At 44.9% G+C, this 20,338-nt stretch overlaps 1 protein-coding gene across 1 annotated transcript in view; it reads right to left on the bottom strand.

Annotated features, from left to right (window-relative positions):
• The window catches only part of LOC122795949 (transcription factor TFIIIB component B'' homolog), a 700,162-nt gene that overhangs the window by 251,677 nt on the left and 428,147 nt on the right, over window positions 1–20,338 (bottom strand). Inside the window, exon 7 of the mRNA XM_044064432.1 lies at window positions 15,277–15,464. Coding sequence (XP_043920367.1) covers window positions 15,277–15,464 — 188 coding nt within the window. The remainder of the gene's footprint in view (window positions 1–15,276; window positions 15,465–20,338) is intronic.

The raw sequence follows: 20,338 nt of genomic DNA, 5'->3' as shown, positions 1-20,338 counted from the left end.
AAAGGATGCTCTCCTCCTGGAAGTCAAATCCAATTTGTAATGAGAAATAAATGTACAAGATGAGGACCAAGTAGCTGGAGAACAAATATCATCCAAACACACTCTAGACCAAAAAGGACGTAGCCATCGATCTAGTGGAATAAGCTCTCACCTGACCTGGAGGAGACATGCCTCTGTCCTTATAGACCTGAAGGATGCATGAAGAAATCCATCTAGCAATAGTGACCTTGGAGATAGGTTTTCCCAAACAGGGTTTATAGAAAGAAACAATTGATCAGATTTACAGAAACTTTTTGTCCAGTGTAAATAGAATTGTAACTGTCTATGAACATCCAACATGCGGAGTTTGTATTCCATCTTTTTCGTACAATTGGGAAAAAACACAGGCAAATTAATAGTCTGATTGATACTGACTGGTGATGCCACCTTAGGAAGAAAGGATGGATTGGTTTGAAGGGAAACTCTGTCTTTATGAAAAATCATGTACGGAAGTTTGATGGACAAGGCCTGTAATTCTGAAACCCTTCTAGCAGAGGTAATAGCTACCAGAAAAGCTATTTTACATGATAAAATTTTTAGATCTGCAGTTGCAGCAGGCTTGAAAGGCAGAGCGACCAAAGCTTGAAGAACCATAGTAAGCTCCAATGGGGGAACAGGATCTTTGACCGGGGGTGGCATAACAAAAAGGTGCCTTTGATAAAGGCTTTACACAGTCTGGAAGATGCTAGAGAGGCAGAATTCTCGCCCACATGAAAATGAGAAATGGCAGCCAACTGAACTTTGACAGTAGAAGAACTAGCTCCATGCTGGAAAATATCAGTTAGAAAATCAAGACTAGCAGAAATAGGGGCCATGAAAGGGACTAAACTCCTTTGAGAGGCCCAGAAAGAAAAACTTGTCCACTTGCTGCAATAAACCTTTCTGGTCAAAGACTTAGGAGCAGCTACCAAAATAGATCTAACTGAGGAGGATAATCCGGGAGTCCTAGCAATCATGGGAACTGGAGCAGCCAAGCCGTGAGCTTCAGGCTGTTCAAACTCGGATGAGGCACCACCAAAGGGTGTGAAATTAAATCCTAAATGCGATCTAGGATCCAAGGTGGAGCCAGAAAGTGAGACCAAAGGAAGGGAAACCATACCTGGCGAGGCCAGAATGGGGCAATGAGGATCACCTTGCTCCCAAGTCGACAAGCTTTCTGCAGAAACCTCGGAATGAGAGGTACTGGCAGGTAAGCATACAGAAGACTGGGAGGCCAAGCATGAACCAGTGCATCTCTGGGGGACTCCCCCTGGCAGGGGATTCAGAGCGAAAAACTTGCTGCACTTCGCGTTGGAAGGAGGTGCGAAGAGATCACACCAAAGTTGACCCCACTCGCTGAAGATCTGTTCCGCTACTGACAGATTCAGAGACCACTCATAAGGCATCAGAATGATCCGACTTAGCCTGTCCGCCAGAATGCTGGACCGTCCTGGAATGTGCGTTGTGATAAGAAAGCGACCGGTGGAGAACGCCCATTCCCACACTATCATAGCCTCGCGACAAAGGGGGTAAGATCTAGTCCCTCCCTGTTTGTTGATATACCAGACTACTGACATGTTGTCTGACTGAATGGCAATCGTCTTCAGAGGAAGAAAGACATGAAGGGCCTGCAACGCTACAAGGACTGCCCTCATCTCTAGGACACTGATATGCAATCTGGTCTCTATGGGGGAACCACAGGCCTTGGGAGTGTCTTGCCCAAACAATGCCCCCCCACCAAAGTTGGGAGTTATCCGTGGTCACTGTGGTTTGGGCCGGGGCTGGAACAAAGGGTCATCCCTCCAAAATGTCTGGAGAGCTCATCCACCATAAGAGGGACAACTGACGCACTCGACTTAGTTGGACAGAAAAAGTCAATGGCAGTTCCAACAGGGACCACTGAACCGCTGAAGAATCCGCATGTGCAACCGAGCACACGGAAGAAGAGTTATGGTCGCCGCCATCGAGCCTAAGGCCCTCAACATTGATTCTGCCATTGGAAAATGAGAACGGTAGATCAAGGGAGACATGCATCCTCAGGTTTTGAACTCTCTCTGAGGTCAGGAATATTTTGCACTGAAGAGTATCAACCCTGGCACCAATGTAGTCTATCACCTGTACAGGATCTAGGAGAGATTTGGATGCGTTGATTGTGGTGCCCAAACTCAATGGCAAGTGTCAGGAAGTAATCCTTGGTTTGGGAAAGCAGACGCCTGGTGGGAGCAGTGAGGAGCCAATCGTCCAGGTACAAATAGACCTGAATCCCCTGAAGCCTCAGATGAGCCAAAACAACCGCCATCACTTTGGTAAACACCCTGGGGGCTGTGGTGAGACCAAAGGGTAGGGCTTGAAATTGGTAATGATTGGGTCCTAGCCAGAAGCAGCAGAATCTCCTGGAGCTTCTGTGCATTTTTATGTGAGAGTAAGCATCCTGGAGATCTAATGAGCACATCCAGTTGCTCTCTTGCAGGTACGGCATGATGGACTGTAGCGTGACCATCCGGAACTTCTCTTTGGCAACGGAAAGGTTCAGGGTAGAGAGGTCCAGAATGGGCCTTAGGTTCCCCGTTTTCTTTGGCACCAAAAAAACCTGGAGTAGAAGCCCGATCTAGACTGATCTGGGTGACTATTTTGATGGCTCGTTTTACTAGCAGCTTGGAAATTTACTGTGCTGCTGCCTCCATCTGCATAGGTGGTACATCCGGGAGGTGTCTGGGAGATATGGGGGAACCCACAAACGGGATACAGTACCCTCTGGATATGATTTGAAGCACTCAGCGGTCCATTGTTATGCCGCTGGGTGCAAGGACAATCGTCCCCAGACTGCCTCTAGGGTAGAGCAGTCGGGCAACCCCTCAGGGTTGCTGCCCGGGTCTGTTGAGAAAGGTTCTTGAGACATGAAGTTCCATGGACCCCCTCTGCCCCTGGGCCGGCGTCCATTCTGTCCCCCTCTGCCTCTGGGGGAAGAAGAGCCCCGAGTGACCCGGGAATACTGAGACTTCCGGAACCACATCTTCTTTTGCCCTCTCTGGTTCCGAGAAAAGGACCTTTGAGGGTTAGAGAAGTGGATCCCGACAGCACACAGTGTCTTCCCGTCCTTCTCACTATGGACTAACGTCTCCTTGATGGTCTTACGAAGAGTGTAGAACCGTCATAATGGGCATTGGCAAACGACACTTTGAAGGGTTTGGAAAATTGACAACCTGAGCCAGGCATTATATGCCTCATGGACAAGCCGGACCCAGCCATCCTAGCTGCTCCTTCTGTAGCATGGGAGAGGAGACTCATGGACATGCTGCATATCGCTTTTAGAGTGGCCATCCTTGCGAAGAACGAAGCCTTGTCCTCCTGCGACATGGACTTGGGGGGAGACTCCTCCAGCTCCTTTACCAGGTCGAATTGGAGTTTAGTGACATGGGTCAAGTAATTCAGCGCCCTGATGGAAAAGGTAACTGAAGTGTACACCCACATCCCTAGGCGGTCCATCATCTGTGACTCATCATCAGGAGGGTGGACCGAGGAACTCTCCTGGGCAAGTTCCTTCTTAGTGGCTGCTGCTACCACCATGGTGTCCACGGAGGAGCCCTTATTCCAGGATAGCCCATCAATGGGGGGGGCTTAAAATTTTATCGGGTCACTTGGGGATAGGCTCCATGGTGTCTGGTTCCTTTCCTGCCTGTGAGGTGACCAAATCCACCAAAGGATCCACGGGAGGGGACACCCAGGAAGTAGATGGGCCCATACCGAAAGCCTCCAGGAACACATCAGAAGAGCGTTTGGGGGCAGACCAACCTCCCCGCTGGCGCAGGATCTCCATGATGTCTCCAAAGGAGACATCCTTGGGAGGTGATCTTGGGGAACCCTCTCCATCATCTAAATCCATGTGCTCGGTGAGGGACTCAGGGGAGTCCAAGTGCCTCCTCTTGCACGTATGCTTGCAAGGCACATCTCTGGTGGGGCTCTCCGGGGGACACTTGCAAGCCATTTGCTCCTCGGGGGGGAACCATGTGGGGCTCTTCCAGCATGGGATGTTTCTCTGGTAAGACAATGGGGACCGTGGACAGAGCTGAGGGGGTCTGGAAGGAGTCAGAGGGGGCAGTCAAGGGTCTCAATCCAACGGAGAGGACCCTTTCTACCACATCAAAAGCCAAAGGAGAGCGAACCTCCTGGGAAACTAATATGCAGGCCAGTCTCCCCGGGTCTGATGTGAGAATCGGAACCGGCCCTGAGGTGGAAGGAGCTCCAAGGAAGGGGACCTGGCTTGACAAAGTCGGAGCCGATGGAAAGGGTTCCACTCTCTCCGATCAGACACCCAAGCTCCGGCTCAGAGAGTGGCTCGGATCCGAAACACTCCAGGCAGCTGTTGGCGTCGAGGAAACAAGTACCGCCGGTGCCGACCCCCTGACCAAAGCCAATCTCGGATCAGAGTACTCCAAAGCCGAAGGTCGGATCGGAGAAGGAGAAATGGGTTGAAAGAAAGGAAGCAAGCTCACCCCTCCAGAGAGAGCGGGGCTGGCAAGACCCCCATCTGGATCTGTGTACAGATAAAGAGCCTCGTCATTTTATCCAGATCCATATCTGACAAGAAGTGGGTTGACCGTGATGAGGCCACGGACTCCGATCTGGTGAGTTGGGGTACAGAGGCCCGAGACTGGGCATGCCTCCTCCGGCTCCGGGGAGAACCTCAGAGATCTGAGCCAAGGGGAGTCACTGGGTCCGTGGAGTTTTGCTGGGTGAAGCTAGGTCTGGGACCTCTTACTCTTTTCAGTCTTCGACTCTCTCTCTCCCTTTCTCTACTCTCTTCTGCTCCGCTACCACAGGTTTAGATACAGGAGTTTGAGTCCCAGCCTAAGAAGGAGGAGAAGCCAGAGGAAGAGAGGAGAGAGAGGCCATCACAGCAGCCGCTGGGACTGAAGCAGGAGATGAGGAAAGGGTTGGTAGGAGGAAGAAGACCTTTGAGGGCCAAAACTTGGCCTTCCTATTCTTTAAGGTATGGGGGTTGAGGCCTGCACATATGTTGCAATCCACACTAAGGTGGGCCACACCCAAGCACAAAACACACAGAGTGTGGCCATCCGCTGGGGATAGCTTAAGGCCACACTCTGTGCAGCGCTTGAAGATGAGCTTTTCACCCATTCTAAGTTATAAAAAAGCCTTGAAAAAGACAGGTAAATGCTTTCTAAAAAAATCACAGACACACACACACCACATTAGTCTATATAACAACACTGATGGTGGGAGGGGTACCACAGAACAAACTACTCTAACTAGCTAACACTAACACTCAATGCCAAAGCGATGGGAGGGGAGAAAGGGTTCCTATACTAACCTAATCTGATGAAAAACAGGAACGTTTTATACTCACAGAAAGTTAAATAACCCACTGCTAGCTGGAGCTCAGAAGACACGATGTGAAGCAAATCATGACAAATGAGATCTGGGGATGGAAGGCAGTGGAGATGTATTATGGGTAAGGGGAGGCGTTTGGAGCTCAGAGCTGATGCTAGCAATACTTGCCAGCTTGGATCCAATATGGATCCGTATTCACACAGGCCGAAGACCAAATGAAGTAAACTACTTCAGATCTTTAGTCTTGCTAAGGATGCTGGTCTGAAGGAAGGTTGTCAGTGCCTTTAAGATCAGATCTAGATACCAGGGTGGAACCGGATCTCTAACAGGAAGTTTAAGTAAACAGGTTCTTTTGAGGAATGCTTTGAAGAGCTTATGGGAGACAAGTGAGCACTCTTGAAAGCTAACATGAAAACTGAAAATAGCAGCCAGTTGCATCTCGATTGCATAGTAACTGGAACCACAGTAGAACAGAGAAGCTAGAAATGGAGAACATTTAAAACAGAAGCTGAAAATGGATTGATGTTATGCGAATACACCAGAGAGACAAATCTTTTCATTTTAATACAGCAGACTCTACAAGTAGAATATTTTTGGGATGATGCAAGGATTCTATTCACCCACATGGAAAGGGATCTATCAGTGGCCATCACTGATTCATAGGTATATTCTAGACTAATGAACCCCAAGGCCTTTATGTGCAATCCAACACATTTGTTTCCTTATGTAGCATGTGTAATTATTAAGAGGTTGTACATTAGAAGTTTCTAGAGGTTATGTGGGAGAGTGTGTTAATTTGGGCATTACTGTCTGCCTCTATCTATCAGAGACATGGAGTCCAGCCCCAGGATGAATTTCCAATTTCCCATCCACTGGTCACGGTTACCCTTAAATGGTTCTGATGTTGTTCATTTTGCAGATGTGCAAAAGGTCCATCAGATCTGGATCTGAGGATGCCTTGTGTGCCAGGCACTGCTTACCTCTCAATAACTTGTAGGCGACAGAGTAGTCTGAGTATAGAGATGGGGCTTTAAGGCAATTTGTACAGGACAATGTGTTTATACCTGGGATTCTCCTGGTAAGGAACCTTTGTGGGTATTCCAGCTGTTGTACATGTGTGGTCAGGTACGTGCCAAAAGGGGCATTACACTCAATTAAGGGTCTGATAAGGGTCAAATAAAGTGGAACTACAACTTCCATGGATCTGGATGCCATGCTCTTATTTATAACTTGAGTGAGACAGAATGCATTTCTTATAGCTTTGGCCATGTGTTGGCCAAAGATCAGATTTATGTCTACATATAATCCGAGATCAATGACTATTAGATCATCTCTTAGGAGTGTCTTATTGATGGAGTAATTAACCTGAGTGGTATTTTTTTCCCAAAAGACACTATAATGCATTTCTTAACATGGAATTTTAATACATATCTTTACCACCAGTCATTTGTCTGTGTTAGACGATCTTATAAGATGTTTGCATCAGGAGGGGATCTAATTTTCAGTTACCTGGGAACTTGGTCAGCCAAAGGTCCTTGACATCAGCCTTTACTTCTGAGAAGCAGATTCCAAATAGGAGCAATCCCAGCACAAAGCCCTGAGGTACCCCACTGGTGACTGGTCTCTTAGCAGAGGTGGTCTTACCAAAGCTGACCTCCTGAGTCCTGTCAGCCAGGTGGCAAATAGTGAGTTATGTATGGGCTTATGTCCAGTTCAATGAGTGTGTCAACTGTACCAGAGTGGGCTACTCTAGTAAATGCCTTAGCCAGATCCCGGTAGGCAGTATGCAGTCTTCCCCTCATCCAGTGCTTTGCTGACCTTTTCAAAGAAGTATCCCAGGTTCAGGAAGCATAACCTTCTCTTGACAAAACCCAACTGGTTTGGGTCTGGTGCTTGAAGGTTGCCTATGTCTTTGCTGATCATTTCCCTGATAATTTGTTCCATGGTTTTTGCATATTAGACTAATCAGCCCAATAGGTCTGTAGTTTCCCGGGTTGGTTGGTGGTCCACCCTTGTGAAATCGGATAACCATTGCAGTCTTCCATTCTCGTGATACAAACCGCGTTTTGAGGATATAGATGAAAAGTGACTCAAGTGGTCCTGACAGGTCAATGTTTCAAGCGGTATCCCAGGATACTGTCAGGGCCTACTAAGGCTGTGTTTCTGGACTCAATTAGTGCTGCCAGGCCCTGTAAATAGTTTGGGGGCTTTTACTAGTGGGTACTTCATGGGACAGGGGAGTGGAGGTTGAGGTTTGAGCTGAATTTATCATCTAGCAAATTCGCCAGGTCATTATGCTGAGTGAAGGTGGCACCATTGACCATCAGTTTGGCACACTGTGCGCGGACCTTTGAGGTTTTGGACATACCTGTAGAAAGACCTCTGATTGTCTTTAGCCTGTGAGGCTATCCTAACCTCATAACTGACCTTGTTGGACTTAATTTGTCCTCTAAGTTTCTTGTTAAGTTTAGTCAGATAGCTCCGATCATAATGGGAGTTACTCTTCTTGATTTTGGTTATGACTTTTTCCTTTTATTATATAACCTATTAAGGTTAGGATTCCACCAGTGTGGTTTCTTTACAGAATTTGTTTTGGCCCTACTTCCAGTAGGTACAGCAGCTTCTATATAGCCATTTACATGACTGTATAGGGTTTCTGTGAACTCAGAGTTGGGAGAGGCACTGAATTTCGACAAACTACTTCTCAACTGTTACATGGTTTGCTGGGGTTACCAAGTTGATTTTTATTTTAAAGGAGACAGCATTGTGGTGCAACCTCACCACTCATGATGTGACATGGGTTGGGGGGGTGGAGGGATGAAGCACTCTCCCATATTGGTGAGTACCACATCCAACATGTTTGAACCTCTGCTGGGTGTGCTCACTATGTGGTCAAGGGTATTTGTATTAATAAAGTCCAAGAATCATTATGCCTGCGAGCATGAGGCAGTGTATGTTTCCCAGTCTATAGAAGGGTAGTTAAAGTCCCCCATGAATAGGGTATTTAGTTTTCTGGTGAGTGCCTCCAGTATGTCTAGGCGTGAGCTTAGGGATTCTAGGGACATATAGCTTGCTAGGCTGTGGTGTGGGACTTTGTCTATGGTGATTTGCAAGTGGATAAATTCCAGGGCATCATCTTGTTTAACCAATGTAGAGTTATGCTTGTTGCTAATAAAGATTGTAACTCCTCCATCGTTTGTACCTGTCTATACAGCTGATGGTCTAAATGTGTGGAAGGCACTGAAACCTAGAGCTGCATAGGTTCATAGGTTGGTACTAGGCTATCAGCCCTAGGGCCTATACAAGCCTAGCCATAACAATTCCCTGGCTATTTCTTCCCACATTATTTACTTTCCTGGACCCCTGTCTGGGGTGAATTTCCTTTCTCCCATCCAAACGTCAAGGTTCCTCTTGAAGAGGTCCAAAGAGGCACTCTTGCTTGACATGTATGGGCAATCTATTCCAGAGTCTGGGGAGTCTCTGGGTCAGGAACATATCCCCCCAGCATGTTTTGTTTTTTGTGATGACAAGGTTTAGATCCCTGGATGTAGCTCTGAGGGATTGGGATTTCTTTAAGTGTAGCATGTCCAACAGCTCTGGGTTTGACATGGCCTTGTATGTTAAGCAGAGATCGCCTCTGAGTAGAGAGTATAGCTGGAGTTTTTAAGGCGGTCAGCGTAGGGCATCTGCTTTAGGCCTGTGATTCTTTTAGTGAGGTATTTCTGTGGCCTTTCCAGCTGTTGCAGATGTCTTGTGAGGTACATCCCAATTTTATTTGGGTCTAATGAGGGATGAGTACAGTGGGACAATGACCTTCTTTTTTCTGGATGAAAAGCCCTTAGTGATGAGGTGTGCCACATAGAAGGATTTCCTGACTGTTGTGGCGATGTGGTTATCAAAGGTGAGACCACTGTCCACCTGTGTCCCTAAGTCTCTTATCACGCTTTCTGTGTTTAGTGTACTGCCACCTATATGGTAATTCATGGATACATGTTTTTTCCCAAAGGGAATAACAATACATTTCTTGGCATTGAGCTTGAGCCCATGGCTCTGGCACCAAGCATCTGTTTCTGTAAGGCCCTTTTGCAGAGTATCCTCATCATTTGGGGATTCAATAATGGCTCCCAGTTTGCAGTCATCTGCAAACTTTGTTAGCCAGAGTCCCTTAGAGTTGACCTGTACTTCACAGAAGTAGATGCCAAACAAGAGCAGCCCCAGGACTGAACCCTGAGGTACTCCACTTGTCACTTGTCTGGAGCTGGATTTGGAGTCGGCTACTTTTACAGTGTGGTTTCTATCAGTAAGCCATTTAGCAACCCATTGGATGACATAGGGATTAATACCCAACTTAGTAAGTTTATCTATGATTCCAGAGTGGGGGATGGTGTCAAACGCCTTGGCAAGGTCTAGATAGGCTGTGTGGACCACCTTACCCTTGTCCATGGCTCTGGAGACTGATTCAAAGAAGTCAATCAGGTTCAGGAGACAAGATCGGCCCTTCACAAACCCAAACTAGGTGGGGTCCAGTGTTTGAAGGTTGCCAATGTCTTTGTTTATAAGTTCCATGATAATACGCTCCATGGCCTTGCAGATAAGGCTTGTCAGACTGATGGGACGGTAGTTTCCGGGATCCAAGGTGGATCCCCCCTTGTGGATTGGGATAACTGTAGCTCTGTGCCACTCAGTGGGCAACCTGAGGTGAGGCTATGATTAAACATGACACTTAGGTGAGGTGCCAGTTCATATTGTAGTTCATGTAGTACACAGCCCGGGATGTCATCTGGTCCCATGGATGCTGTATTCTTGGCTTTAGAGAGTTTTGTACCTGTGTGGCGTTATTACTGGAATTTGGCAATCTTCCGTAATTGAGATGGGCCATTTGGGGGGTGAGAGGGGGGTGAAGTTGGTACTGAATCGATCTGCCAGGATATTGGCAATATCCTTTGGATCAGTATATTTATTGCCATTCTGTTTTAGCTCAGAGCAGATCTGAGCATTGCCATTTAGATTCTTGACATAGTTATAGAATGCTTTGTGGTTGTCTTTGGAATCTTTGGCAATTTTATTTTCATAACTAGCTTTGGAGGATTTTATGAGGCATCTCAGTTTCTTACTGAGGCTAGTAAGGGAGTTTTTGCATCCTGGGATTTTCCTCTTTTGTAAAGTTTGTTTATGGCAGGGGACCACCAGATTGGCTTCCTTTTTTGGATGAGAGCATTTTGGTTCTATTTGGGATGGCACGATTCATGCATGAGTGGATGTGCTCGTGCCTTAGTGTAGGATTCAGCAGTTGAACTTTCAGTTCCGTCTGCATGGGTGTCATGAAGTTTGTCACTTCTGACTTGGGTAGCATGAAGTTGGATTTTTTTTATGGTGGTTTCCTTACTGGGGGTGGGGGTGGGATGTGGATGTTAAGGGTGATTAGCTTATGGTCAGACCTGACTAACGAGGGGGTGACCATAGGTATGGAGCATTGATTTGCCATGTTGGTAACGACCAGGTCTAGGATATTGGAGCCCCTGGTGGGACTATGGATTAGTTGATCCAGGGCGTTGGAATTTATGAATTCCAAGAACTGTTGTGCAAAGGTGTTGGGACATGAGTAGTTTTCCCAGTTAATGGCAGGGTAGTTAAAATCACCCAGTATTAGGGTGTTTGGTTCTATCTTAATATTTTCCAGTATGTTTAAAAATGAGAATCTTTGGGTATGGTGGGGGATCTGTAGCAAGCTACAATTTGGATTGCAGTTTTACCTAGTGTTAGTTGCACTTGGAGAATTTCAGACACATTGTGTTGGCCAACTAGCCTGGTGGTGTGAATATCCTTGGTGAATATTGACACTCCTCCACCTTTAATGTTTCGTCCTGGTTTGGTGGCGAAGAGTTGTAGCCTGGTATTGCAGGGGTGCTCTCTGGAGCCTTGAACCAGGTCTCAGTTACTGCACAGATATCGATGTTCTCCATTTTTGCCTCGAGAGTGCATTTTGAGGTTTAGAACTCTAGCATTGAGTAGCATTACCTTCAGATTTTGCATGCTTGTACCTGTTACGGTGGTGGTTTTGTCCTTTGAAGTTTGCCTAAAAGGCACTATAAGAGCCTTAGCCAGTAACCTGAATCCCACAGGTGCAGACCATCTTTGGCAAAGCAACGTGGTCTGTCAATCATGTCATCCCAGGCAGACAGATACTGGATCCCCTTTGAATGACACCATAAGCTTAGCCAATTGTTGAAGTCAATCATTTTATCCTTATATTGTGGTATCATTCTGGGTAAAGGCAGGATGCTACTCAGGGCTAGGGTCATACCTGCCTGGGCCACATGATCCGAGAGCTCTTCCATGTCTCTTTTCATGTAGTCCACAAGTCATTCATTCCAACATGGACAATGAGAGTCATATTTGTACTTGTTGTGGAGTGACTTGAGTGCATGCGTTATGTGGCGAATCCTGGCACCCGACAGGCAGCTGACTGTAAATTTCTGTACTTTCTGTAGATTTAAACTATGTCTTGGTAACAGCACAGATGATGTCTATATTTTTCATAATAAGGAGAGCTTGGAGAGTGTGGAGTTTCTTGTTTAGGCTCCTACCATTCAGCAGTAACACCTTTAGGTTTCTTCGGGTTTTATTTATGTCGGCAGGTTTATCAATTTGGCAGTGCATAAAAAAAGGCTCTAAGGGGGGGGGTGGATAAAGATTTACCCAATATTCTAAAGCCTAGGGGAGATAGGTGCAGAGCATCCTTTGTAAAGAAACATGGCTTGTTAACCATGTCATCCCATGCTAACAAATACCGAATCCTCCTGGAAAGACATAGAGATGGGGTAATTTTTGGTTCACTATTTATGATCTCTAAGGAGCCTGAAACTTCATTCTAAAGCAGAAAAAGTCTTACCATACTGTTCACACTTCTGATTCCTCTCTCTCACTTTAAGGCCAAACAGGGCAGACCATCAAATTGGGGTGTTACTGAATGGCACATTGAAGTGGTTGGCAAAGTCACACAGATGCAGCTAAACATGCAACCTTATTGCTATACCAGTCCAGAGTGCCTTAACTGCTCCATCCACTGCATTAAACATAAGTTGCACAAAGAGATTCTTTATGTTAGACATGGTAGTCATGGTAACTTCCAGCGGTTTTCTGAACTCTGTCATTAGGGCAGTATTCTGAGTAGATAAAGCCTGTTATGACAAATCTCTCTGTTCATGTGTGGCATAGTTCAGGACTTTTAACAGCAGCAGCCCAAAGTTTACACCCACTTCTTAAGCCTATCCATAGCCCTAGACTCCTTATTGGGTGGGTGGATGGAAGTCTTCTGACAACTCTCTTTTGGTAGAAGCTGATGCAGTCTACTACAGGAGATTTTGCCCAGTGTTTTCTCCTTTGTCAGGAGGAGAATTTTGTCTGGTTTGTGTGGGACTGTTTCGAAAATGTCAGCCTCCTCCCATGACATCCTAATCTTTTCAGCTGGAGGTACTGCCCAGGATGTAGATGGAATTGAGCTATAATCCTCACACATAATGCTGTCTTGTCTTGGGGCAGGGGGTCAACTGTGAAAACTCACCTCTGGTGAATTAGCTGTAAAATGTTGCCAAGAGGCATCATCACAAAGGGATTGTGGGGAGCCCTCCCAAACCCATGAATTGGTATCTGAGCTGAGGGACTCAGATGGAGGAGTCCGGCTTCCTCTTGCATGTCCTCCTCTTCAGCACATCAGGGGAGGTGTCACCTGACTCCTTAAAGGACTGAATCAAATTTTGTGCACATAGTTTAAAGCTCACTGGAGGGTCTGACCCATGGACAGCTGATGGAGAGTGAGACCTGGGGCAGAATCATGAAGGCTGATCTTAATTCCAAAGGATCCAAAGACACACTGCCCTAGACATCTGGTTAAACTTGCTGTTCATTCGGAGAAAGGTCTTGGCTGCTGGTGGAACCTCCAAATCAAGAAGAATGGAACAGCTGACGAGATTGAAGACTCAAAGGTAAATGACTCTGACACCAGAAATGGAGCCAAATCCACTGGCTCCGATATAGAAGTCAAATAATTAAAACTCAAGTCCCTGGCTCCAAGACAGCACTGGCAGACAAAGCAGGAGTGTAATAAGTTAGATCTGAGAATTCCAGAGCCAAAGTTAATGGAAGTGTCTGCAGAGAGACCCATGTGGAATAACAGATCCAAAGCCAAAGGAGCTAATAAACTGGTAAAGAAACCAAAACTAGGGGCATTTGGGCAGATCAAGCCTCCTTTGGAGCTGAAAGGGACAGAATGACACTTTAACGGACAAGTCAGAAACTTCTGCAAATGGTCCAAGTCTGTCAAAGAAGTGCTCTTGTAAGACCTAAAGGACCTGACAAGAAAGTGAACAGAATCTGGAAGGAAGATGGTGATCTGGCTTAGATCCATGGCTGTTTGCTTCCTAAGGGAGTCCTGTACTAGGATAGGATCCAATGTCTCTGGATCTGCAGCAGTGCATATTGGTGTGTGGGTCAACGGAGCTTCAAACCTTGAAATTTTGAGCCAAGGTTGAATTCTCCACTTCTGCATGCTTTTCGTAGGATCCAAGTCTTTGTGCCTGGCATACCTCTCAGAGGTTTTCTTTGTTTTTGCCTCCTACAGATCTGCTGATAGAATGCCTTTTAAAATGACGTTATTCTACCAGTCTGCCAAGGCCCTTGGACCACACCTTGCTAAAATCTCACAATCCATGACAGACTGGGGACACACAAACACACCACACATAGGTCATGAAGATCCTGTGGTGAGATTTTGTGTCGACACACTGAACACTTCTTAAAGCTAGTCGGATTATCCATTATGTAAAAAGATTATCAATAATAATAGCAGATACCATTGTAATAAACAGCTTAACAGCACTATTACACTACCAAAAATACTGGACTTAATGTTAAACCATAAAATTATTCACTAAAAAGTGATACTATTTACAACATACTGTACCACTCACAAGACTAGTATCAAACTGCTGATTTAGCTTATATAACTATTCAAAAAAACTAGCTCTCTATTCTAGAACAAACAGGCAGTTGTAAGAATCTGCTACAAGAAAGGAGCTGATTAAAACATAAAGGCTTAGAGAATCAGACAAAAATATAAATACAATAACCCCGTACAGCACTATAATGACAGAAGACAGTTTTACGAAAAAATCATAAGACTAGTTCTGAGGGAGAGCAGTTAGCTGACTGTCAAGATCATGTGCATTCACAAAGAAAGCAAACAAGATCTGAGGTATTTAGAGGGACTGGTGCATTAAGACAGGGAAAATTCTTAAGAGGCTAGGGGCTGGAGCACTGATGCTGCCAAGTAGCACCTGAAATGCAACTCGAGGATCCACATGATCGAAACACTGAATTAACACAATCTAATGCAATTAAAAAAAACTGAACACCTGATGTTACAAAAATACTGGCATCTATGTGGAGTCTGATATGAGATAAATTAGTGGAAACAAAATGAGATCATCAAAAGGCTACTCATAATCATACAATAACATCACTAACATAAATCACTGTGGATGTCACTATGTTTATTTTTTAAACATTATGAAACATTTTATATCTAATGTAAGATACATAGACAACAGCATAATAACCATGTCAATGTTAGTAAATATATTAACTGAATTCAATATTGTACCTATAAAGCGCAACAAAAACATTTCTCTAGAATACTGTAAAGCTAAAAATATTTATAGCAAAAGACTATATCTGCAGGGCTATTATTGTGATTACTGTATGACCACCACTCTACAAGAATGATCTAATAAGACACATATGAATCATGCACAGACAACTTGGAGGACTGTTTTTATTTAACCTCACTGGAATACTCACATTTCCAAACCAATTTAAATACATTTTATTACTTAAATAACCAGATCATACCTTACAGATGCTTCTGAAAGTTCCTCTGTTGGGATTAATGCATGGCATTCTTCTGCTTGCCGTTCCTGACTTTCACTTCTTGATGTTAAATCATCTGAATATCTAACTCGCTTGGGAGCACTTTCATCCAAGCTGACTGCATCACAGTTCTGTGACGATTCTGCTTGTATTTTACATGTCACTTCAAGCTAAATAAATAACAAAACATTTCACTAGCTACAAAGAAAGCAGAACTGTGCAGTTTTCTTACTATTACATTAAACAGGGTGGCTGTTAGAGTGGTACTGCAAAAAAAGAAGTTATGTACTCACCATAATGTTCCATGTTTGTTGTCCATGATCTCGCCTTCATTCTTTGCTGGTTGTTAGAGAGCTTTCACTGGCTCGAGGCTACAACCCATCTCAAGATGCCTAGCGGCTGTTCCCCATTTGATCTCATTTGAGAAACTAGTCACTAGGCTATACTAACCCCATAGCACAGGTGTAACAGGTGGGCTGCCCAAAATTGAAAAGGTATGAAGGGAATCAGACTAATAACAGCCAATTTTGTAATTTCCTCTCGATCCTCCAAGAAAGGGAAAGGAAGGGTGGGATACAAGAATGAAGGCGAGATCATGGACAACAAACATGGAATATTATGGTGAGTACATAACTTCTTTATTTTATGTTGTCCTATCTCACCTTCATTCTTGCTGGTTGGGACAGCGTCCCCAGCACCTTCTTTCTTGGATGGCTCAAGGGAATAAGCTCTTTAAAACAGTGGAACCAAAGGATGCCCTGTTCCGGGAGGTCACATCTACTTTGTAATGAGTGATAAAGGTATGAGGGTTGACCCATGTAGCAGAAGCACAAATTAAATCCAAGAGGAGCAGCGGAAGTGGACATAGCTCTAGTTGAATGCCCCTTGATCTTTCCTGGCAGCTGTTTATTCTAACATAAGTCATGGTATCTATTAAGCCATTTAGCTAAGGTGATTTTTGGGACTGGAGTACCTTTCCTATTTTCGGAGAATGAAACAAACAGTTGGTCAGATTTCCTGAATTCTTTGGTCCTATGCAAGTAAAAGTGAAGTTATGTACATTCAATTGGTGAAGCTTGTATTCTGCCTTGTTGCCATGATTTGGAAAAAAATACAGGTAATTCAATAGACTGATTCAAATCAGCCTCAGAGCAGACTTTTGGCAGAAAGGAAGGATTTGTTCTGAGGGAAACTGTCTTTGTGAAAATCAGATAGGGGGGACGGATAGACAGAGCTTGTAGTTCTGAAACCCTCCTAGCAGAGGTAATGGCTGTTAAGAAAATTGTCTTCCAAGATAAGAACTTCAGTGAAGAGGAGGAGGCTGGTTCAAATGGGTCAAAAGTTAAGGATGATTATACCAAATTTATGTTCCACGGAGGTGGTGGTTCTCTTATTGGGGGAGGGGGGGGGGGTCTTAAAAGGAATGTGCCCCTGAGAAAGGCTTTGCATAATCTATGGGACATTACATTTGATTCCATGTCTTCCACATGGTAATTAGATATGGCAGTTAGTTGAACTCGTATCGTGGCTGCCACTGCATCTTGGTTAAAAATTTCTGTTAAAAATACCAGGATTGTTGATACAGGGGCAGCAAAGGGATCTATGTGGTTACTGTCAGCCCAGCAAGAAAACTCTTCCACTTGCTTGCATAAAGTTTCCTAGTTGTATCCTTGTGTGACAAAACCAGAATGTGTCGTACTGCCGGGGGATAGTTCTGGAAGCCTGGCCATTTAGTCGCATATGAATTGCTAGTAATGGGCTTTCCTAGCCTTCTGCAAAACCTAAAGCATGTCCTCAGAAAATTGGTGCCAAAAAGGAATCAAAAAGCTATCTCCCAGACTGTCAAGAGAAGGATGGGCAAGTGAGGGTGAATGAGAGATCTCTTGTCTTGTGTGAGAAGATCCAACATGTGAGGTAACGTTTGATGACTGCCTCTGGCTACATGAAATAGAAAGGGAACCAGTGCTGTCTGGACCAAATGTGAGTCACCAGCAAGAATCTGGGCCTGTCGCACATAACCTTGTGCAGGGCTTTTGTTAGTAGAGGGGGATAGGTATACTGATACATCCAATTTCAACAAAAAGAAATTACACCCACCTTCCAAGCCAAATGGGTGTGGCACTCTTGAAAAGAACTGTGGAAGATGTCTGTTCAGAGGGGAGGCAAAAAGATCTACTTGAGGAGCACTCAACCAATGTACAATATCTGGAAACAATTCCCTGTGATTTGGATTTGTCCTGGACCTGCTCAAAGAATCTGTTACCAGACAGTGCCCTGAAGGAATGTAGATCACCAGAAGAGTCAGTTGATGGTGGACTTCAAAATCCCAAGCCCAAAGATCCAGCCTGCAAAGAAGGTAAGATTCTACGACCCCTTGCTTGTTGATGTAACCACATGAGTTTTGTATAGTCTGTAAAAGCCTTTACAGGACATGGAACCCAAAGGGAATGAAATGCCTGAAGACCCAGGATTACAGCCCTTAACTCATTGACATTGATAAAGTCTGACATCTGTTGATACCAAAGGCCCTGGACTTTCCAGTTGTTAGAAGCAGCTCCCCAACCTCTATCAGAACCATCCACGTACAGCTCCTAAGTAGGCAGAGAACCTGCAAAGGCAGACCTGGATTTAAGGAAATCTGCTGAATCCACCAATGGAGCTCGAGCTTCAGACAAGCTAACAGAGTGACCAGATACTCCAGAGGGTGGCAGTGTTGAAACTAAACAGTCTTGAGATACCCCTGAAATTTCTTCCTGTGGAGTCTGGCAAAAGCATGGGAATGGTGGATACTATGTACCCCAGGGCTCAGAGAAACTCCTTTGCAGGAAAAAGTGGAAGAGGAAGAAGAGACTGGAAAAGTACAGTTGTGTACACCTACCATAAATGTAGATGTTCGAGTGTCTTCACTGTTGCAGTCATAACTGTAGGGTGTTCCTGCCGGCAGGCAGCCCGAGGTCGGCCAGAATTCCAAAGTCTGGGTCCGGCGTCGGCTGTACCAGCAAGTACCCTGACGTCAGAACACAGAGGTATAAAGCCGTCAGCCGACGCCATCTTCTCCAGCCTTTCTTGCCCCAGATGTCAGAAGCCCCCAGTAAACCAAAAGGTGTCCAAAAAGGAAACACAAATACACCACAAAAGAAGTGGAAGAGGAGACAAACAAGAATAAGAGGGGATAGGTGGGAGGGAAACACCGACTGCAACAGTAAAGACACTCGAACATCTACATTTATGGTAGGTGTACACAACTGTACTATGTTCTTCGTGTTTCACTGTTGCAGTCATAACTGTAGGGTGGAATCCCAAAGCAGTGAAAGAGGGAGGAGGCTACGCAGAAGTAGTGGCAGCAAGAAGACCCTGCAAAACAGCAGAGGCAAAGCCTGCCCTAGACTTAGAATACAGAGGGAGATTATAGTGCTTGGAAAAGTATGCACTGAACTCCAAGTGGCAGCTTCCAAAATATCTTTGGTAGGAACTCCTCTGAGAAAAGCTGCTGAAGTGGCAGCTGCTCTAGTAGAATGACTTCTAACAGTACCTGGAATCTGTTTCCCATAGTGAGAGTAACAAAACCTTATTCCATGAGCAATCCATTTGGAAATAGTTTGTTTAGAAATAGCCTTACCTAGAGAACTGGAGTCATAAGAGATAAGCAATTGATCAGTTTTCCTGAAATCTTTAGTTTTGTCCAGGTAAAATCGTAGCTGTCTTGTGTACGTCCAATGAATGTAAAATCCTTTCCCCTTTATTTTGAGGATTAGGAAAGAAGGTAGGAAGGTGAATAGTCTGATTTAGAGCCACTTTCGAAATCACCTTAGGCATAAATGTAGGATTGGTCCTCAAGGAAACTCTGTCTTGGTGGAAAATAATATATGGTTCCACAGCCATGAGAGCTTGCAACTCTGAAATCCTTCTGGCAGAAGTCAATGCTAACAAAATAGCTGTCTTCCAGGATAAGAACTTGATATCTGAAGCCGCAGCAGGCTCAAAAGGAGGCAAAGTAAGTTTCTCCAAAACATAATTAAGATCCCAAGCAGGAACAGGAGGAGTTCTGGGAGGTCTTAAATTCTTAGCCCCTCTCAAAAATTGTCTCACCAATTGGTGAGAAAAGATGGGAGGATCAGTGTTGAAATGAGCTGAGATAGCAGAGGCATGAATTTTTATGGATGAAAAAGAGAGGCCTTTAAGCAAAAGGTCTGAGAGGTAAAGTAAAATAGAGGAAATATCAGGCAAAATAGGGTTAGAACCTCGGTCCTGCATCCAAATACAAAATCTTTTCCATTTAGAAGCATAAGATTTCCAAGTGCTAGGTCGTCTAGCTTCTAAAAGAACATCTAATACTTGTTTGGGAAGAGCAGAAGGAATCAAAGGCCCTTGAAGAGCCAAGCTGCCAGACATAGGGTCTTGAGTTGAGGGTGAAGCATCTGACCCTGATGCTGGGTCAGAAGAGAAGGGTTCAAAGGTAGAATCCAAGGAGGTTCCAAGAACATGTGTTTTAAGGTTGGATACCAAAACTGCAGAGGCCAATTTGGAGCTATCAGAATGATTATCTTGGGCTTGTCCTGTTTTATTTTCAGTAATACTCGAGGAAGAAGAGGAAGAGGAGGGAAGGCATATCCCGAAAGGTTCCTCCAGCTGAATGACAGGCATCCACTTTCCAAGCTGTTTTGTGGAAGGACCTGGTGCAAAAGAGAGGCAGCTGATGATTGAGATGGGATGCAAACAGATCTATCTGAGGACAACCCCAAACTGCAGTGATCTTGCTGAATAGGCTGGGGTCCAGCATCCATTTGTGAGGATCCAAAAGGTTTCTGCTTAGGCTGTCTGCTAAGAGATTCTGTTTTCCTGGAATGAATTGAGCTTGAAGATGTAGATTCAGATTTAAAGCCATGTCCCATAAATTCATGGCTAGTCTGCAGAGGGTACAAAAACAAAATCCCCAGGACAAACCACTATCCACCAAATTTCCTTCTGTAACACAGCTTTATTATAGCGATAAGACAAAGAACACAGTGCCAATCCTGGTTAAGCGCTTTCACGTATCACCATA

The sequence above is a fragment of the Protopterus annectens genome, chromosome 2.part2 (assembly GCF_019279795.1).
Source record: "Protopterus annectens isolate FY-2018-M chromosome 2.part2, PAN1.0, whole genome shotgun sequence".
NCBI lineage: Eukaryota > Metazoa > Chordata > Ceratodontiformes > Protopteridae > Protopterus > Protopterus annectens.
This window is presented reverse-complemented; position numbering and strand designations above follow the sequence as displayed.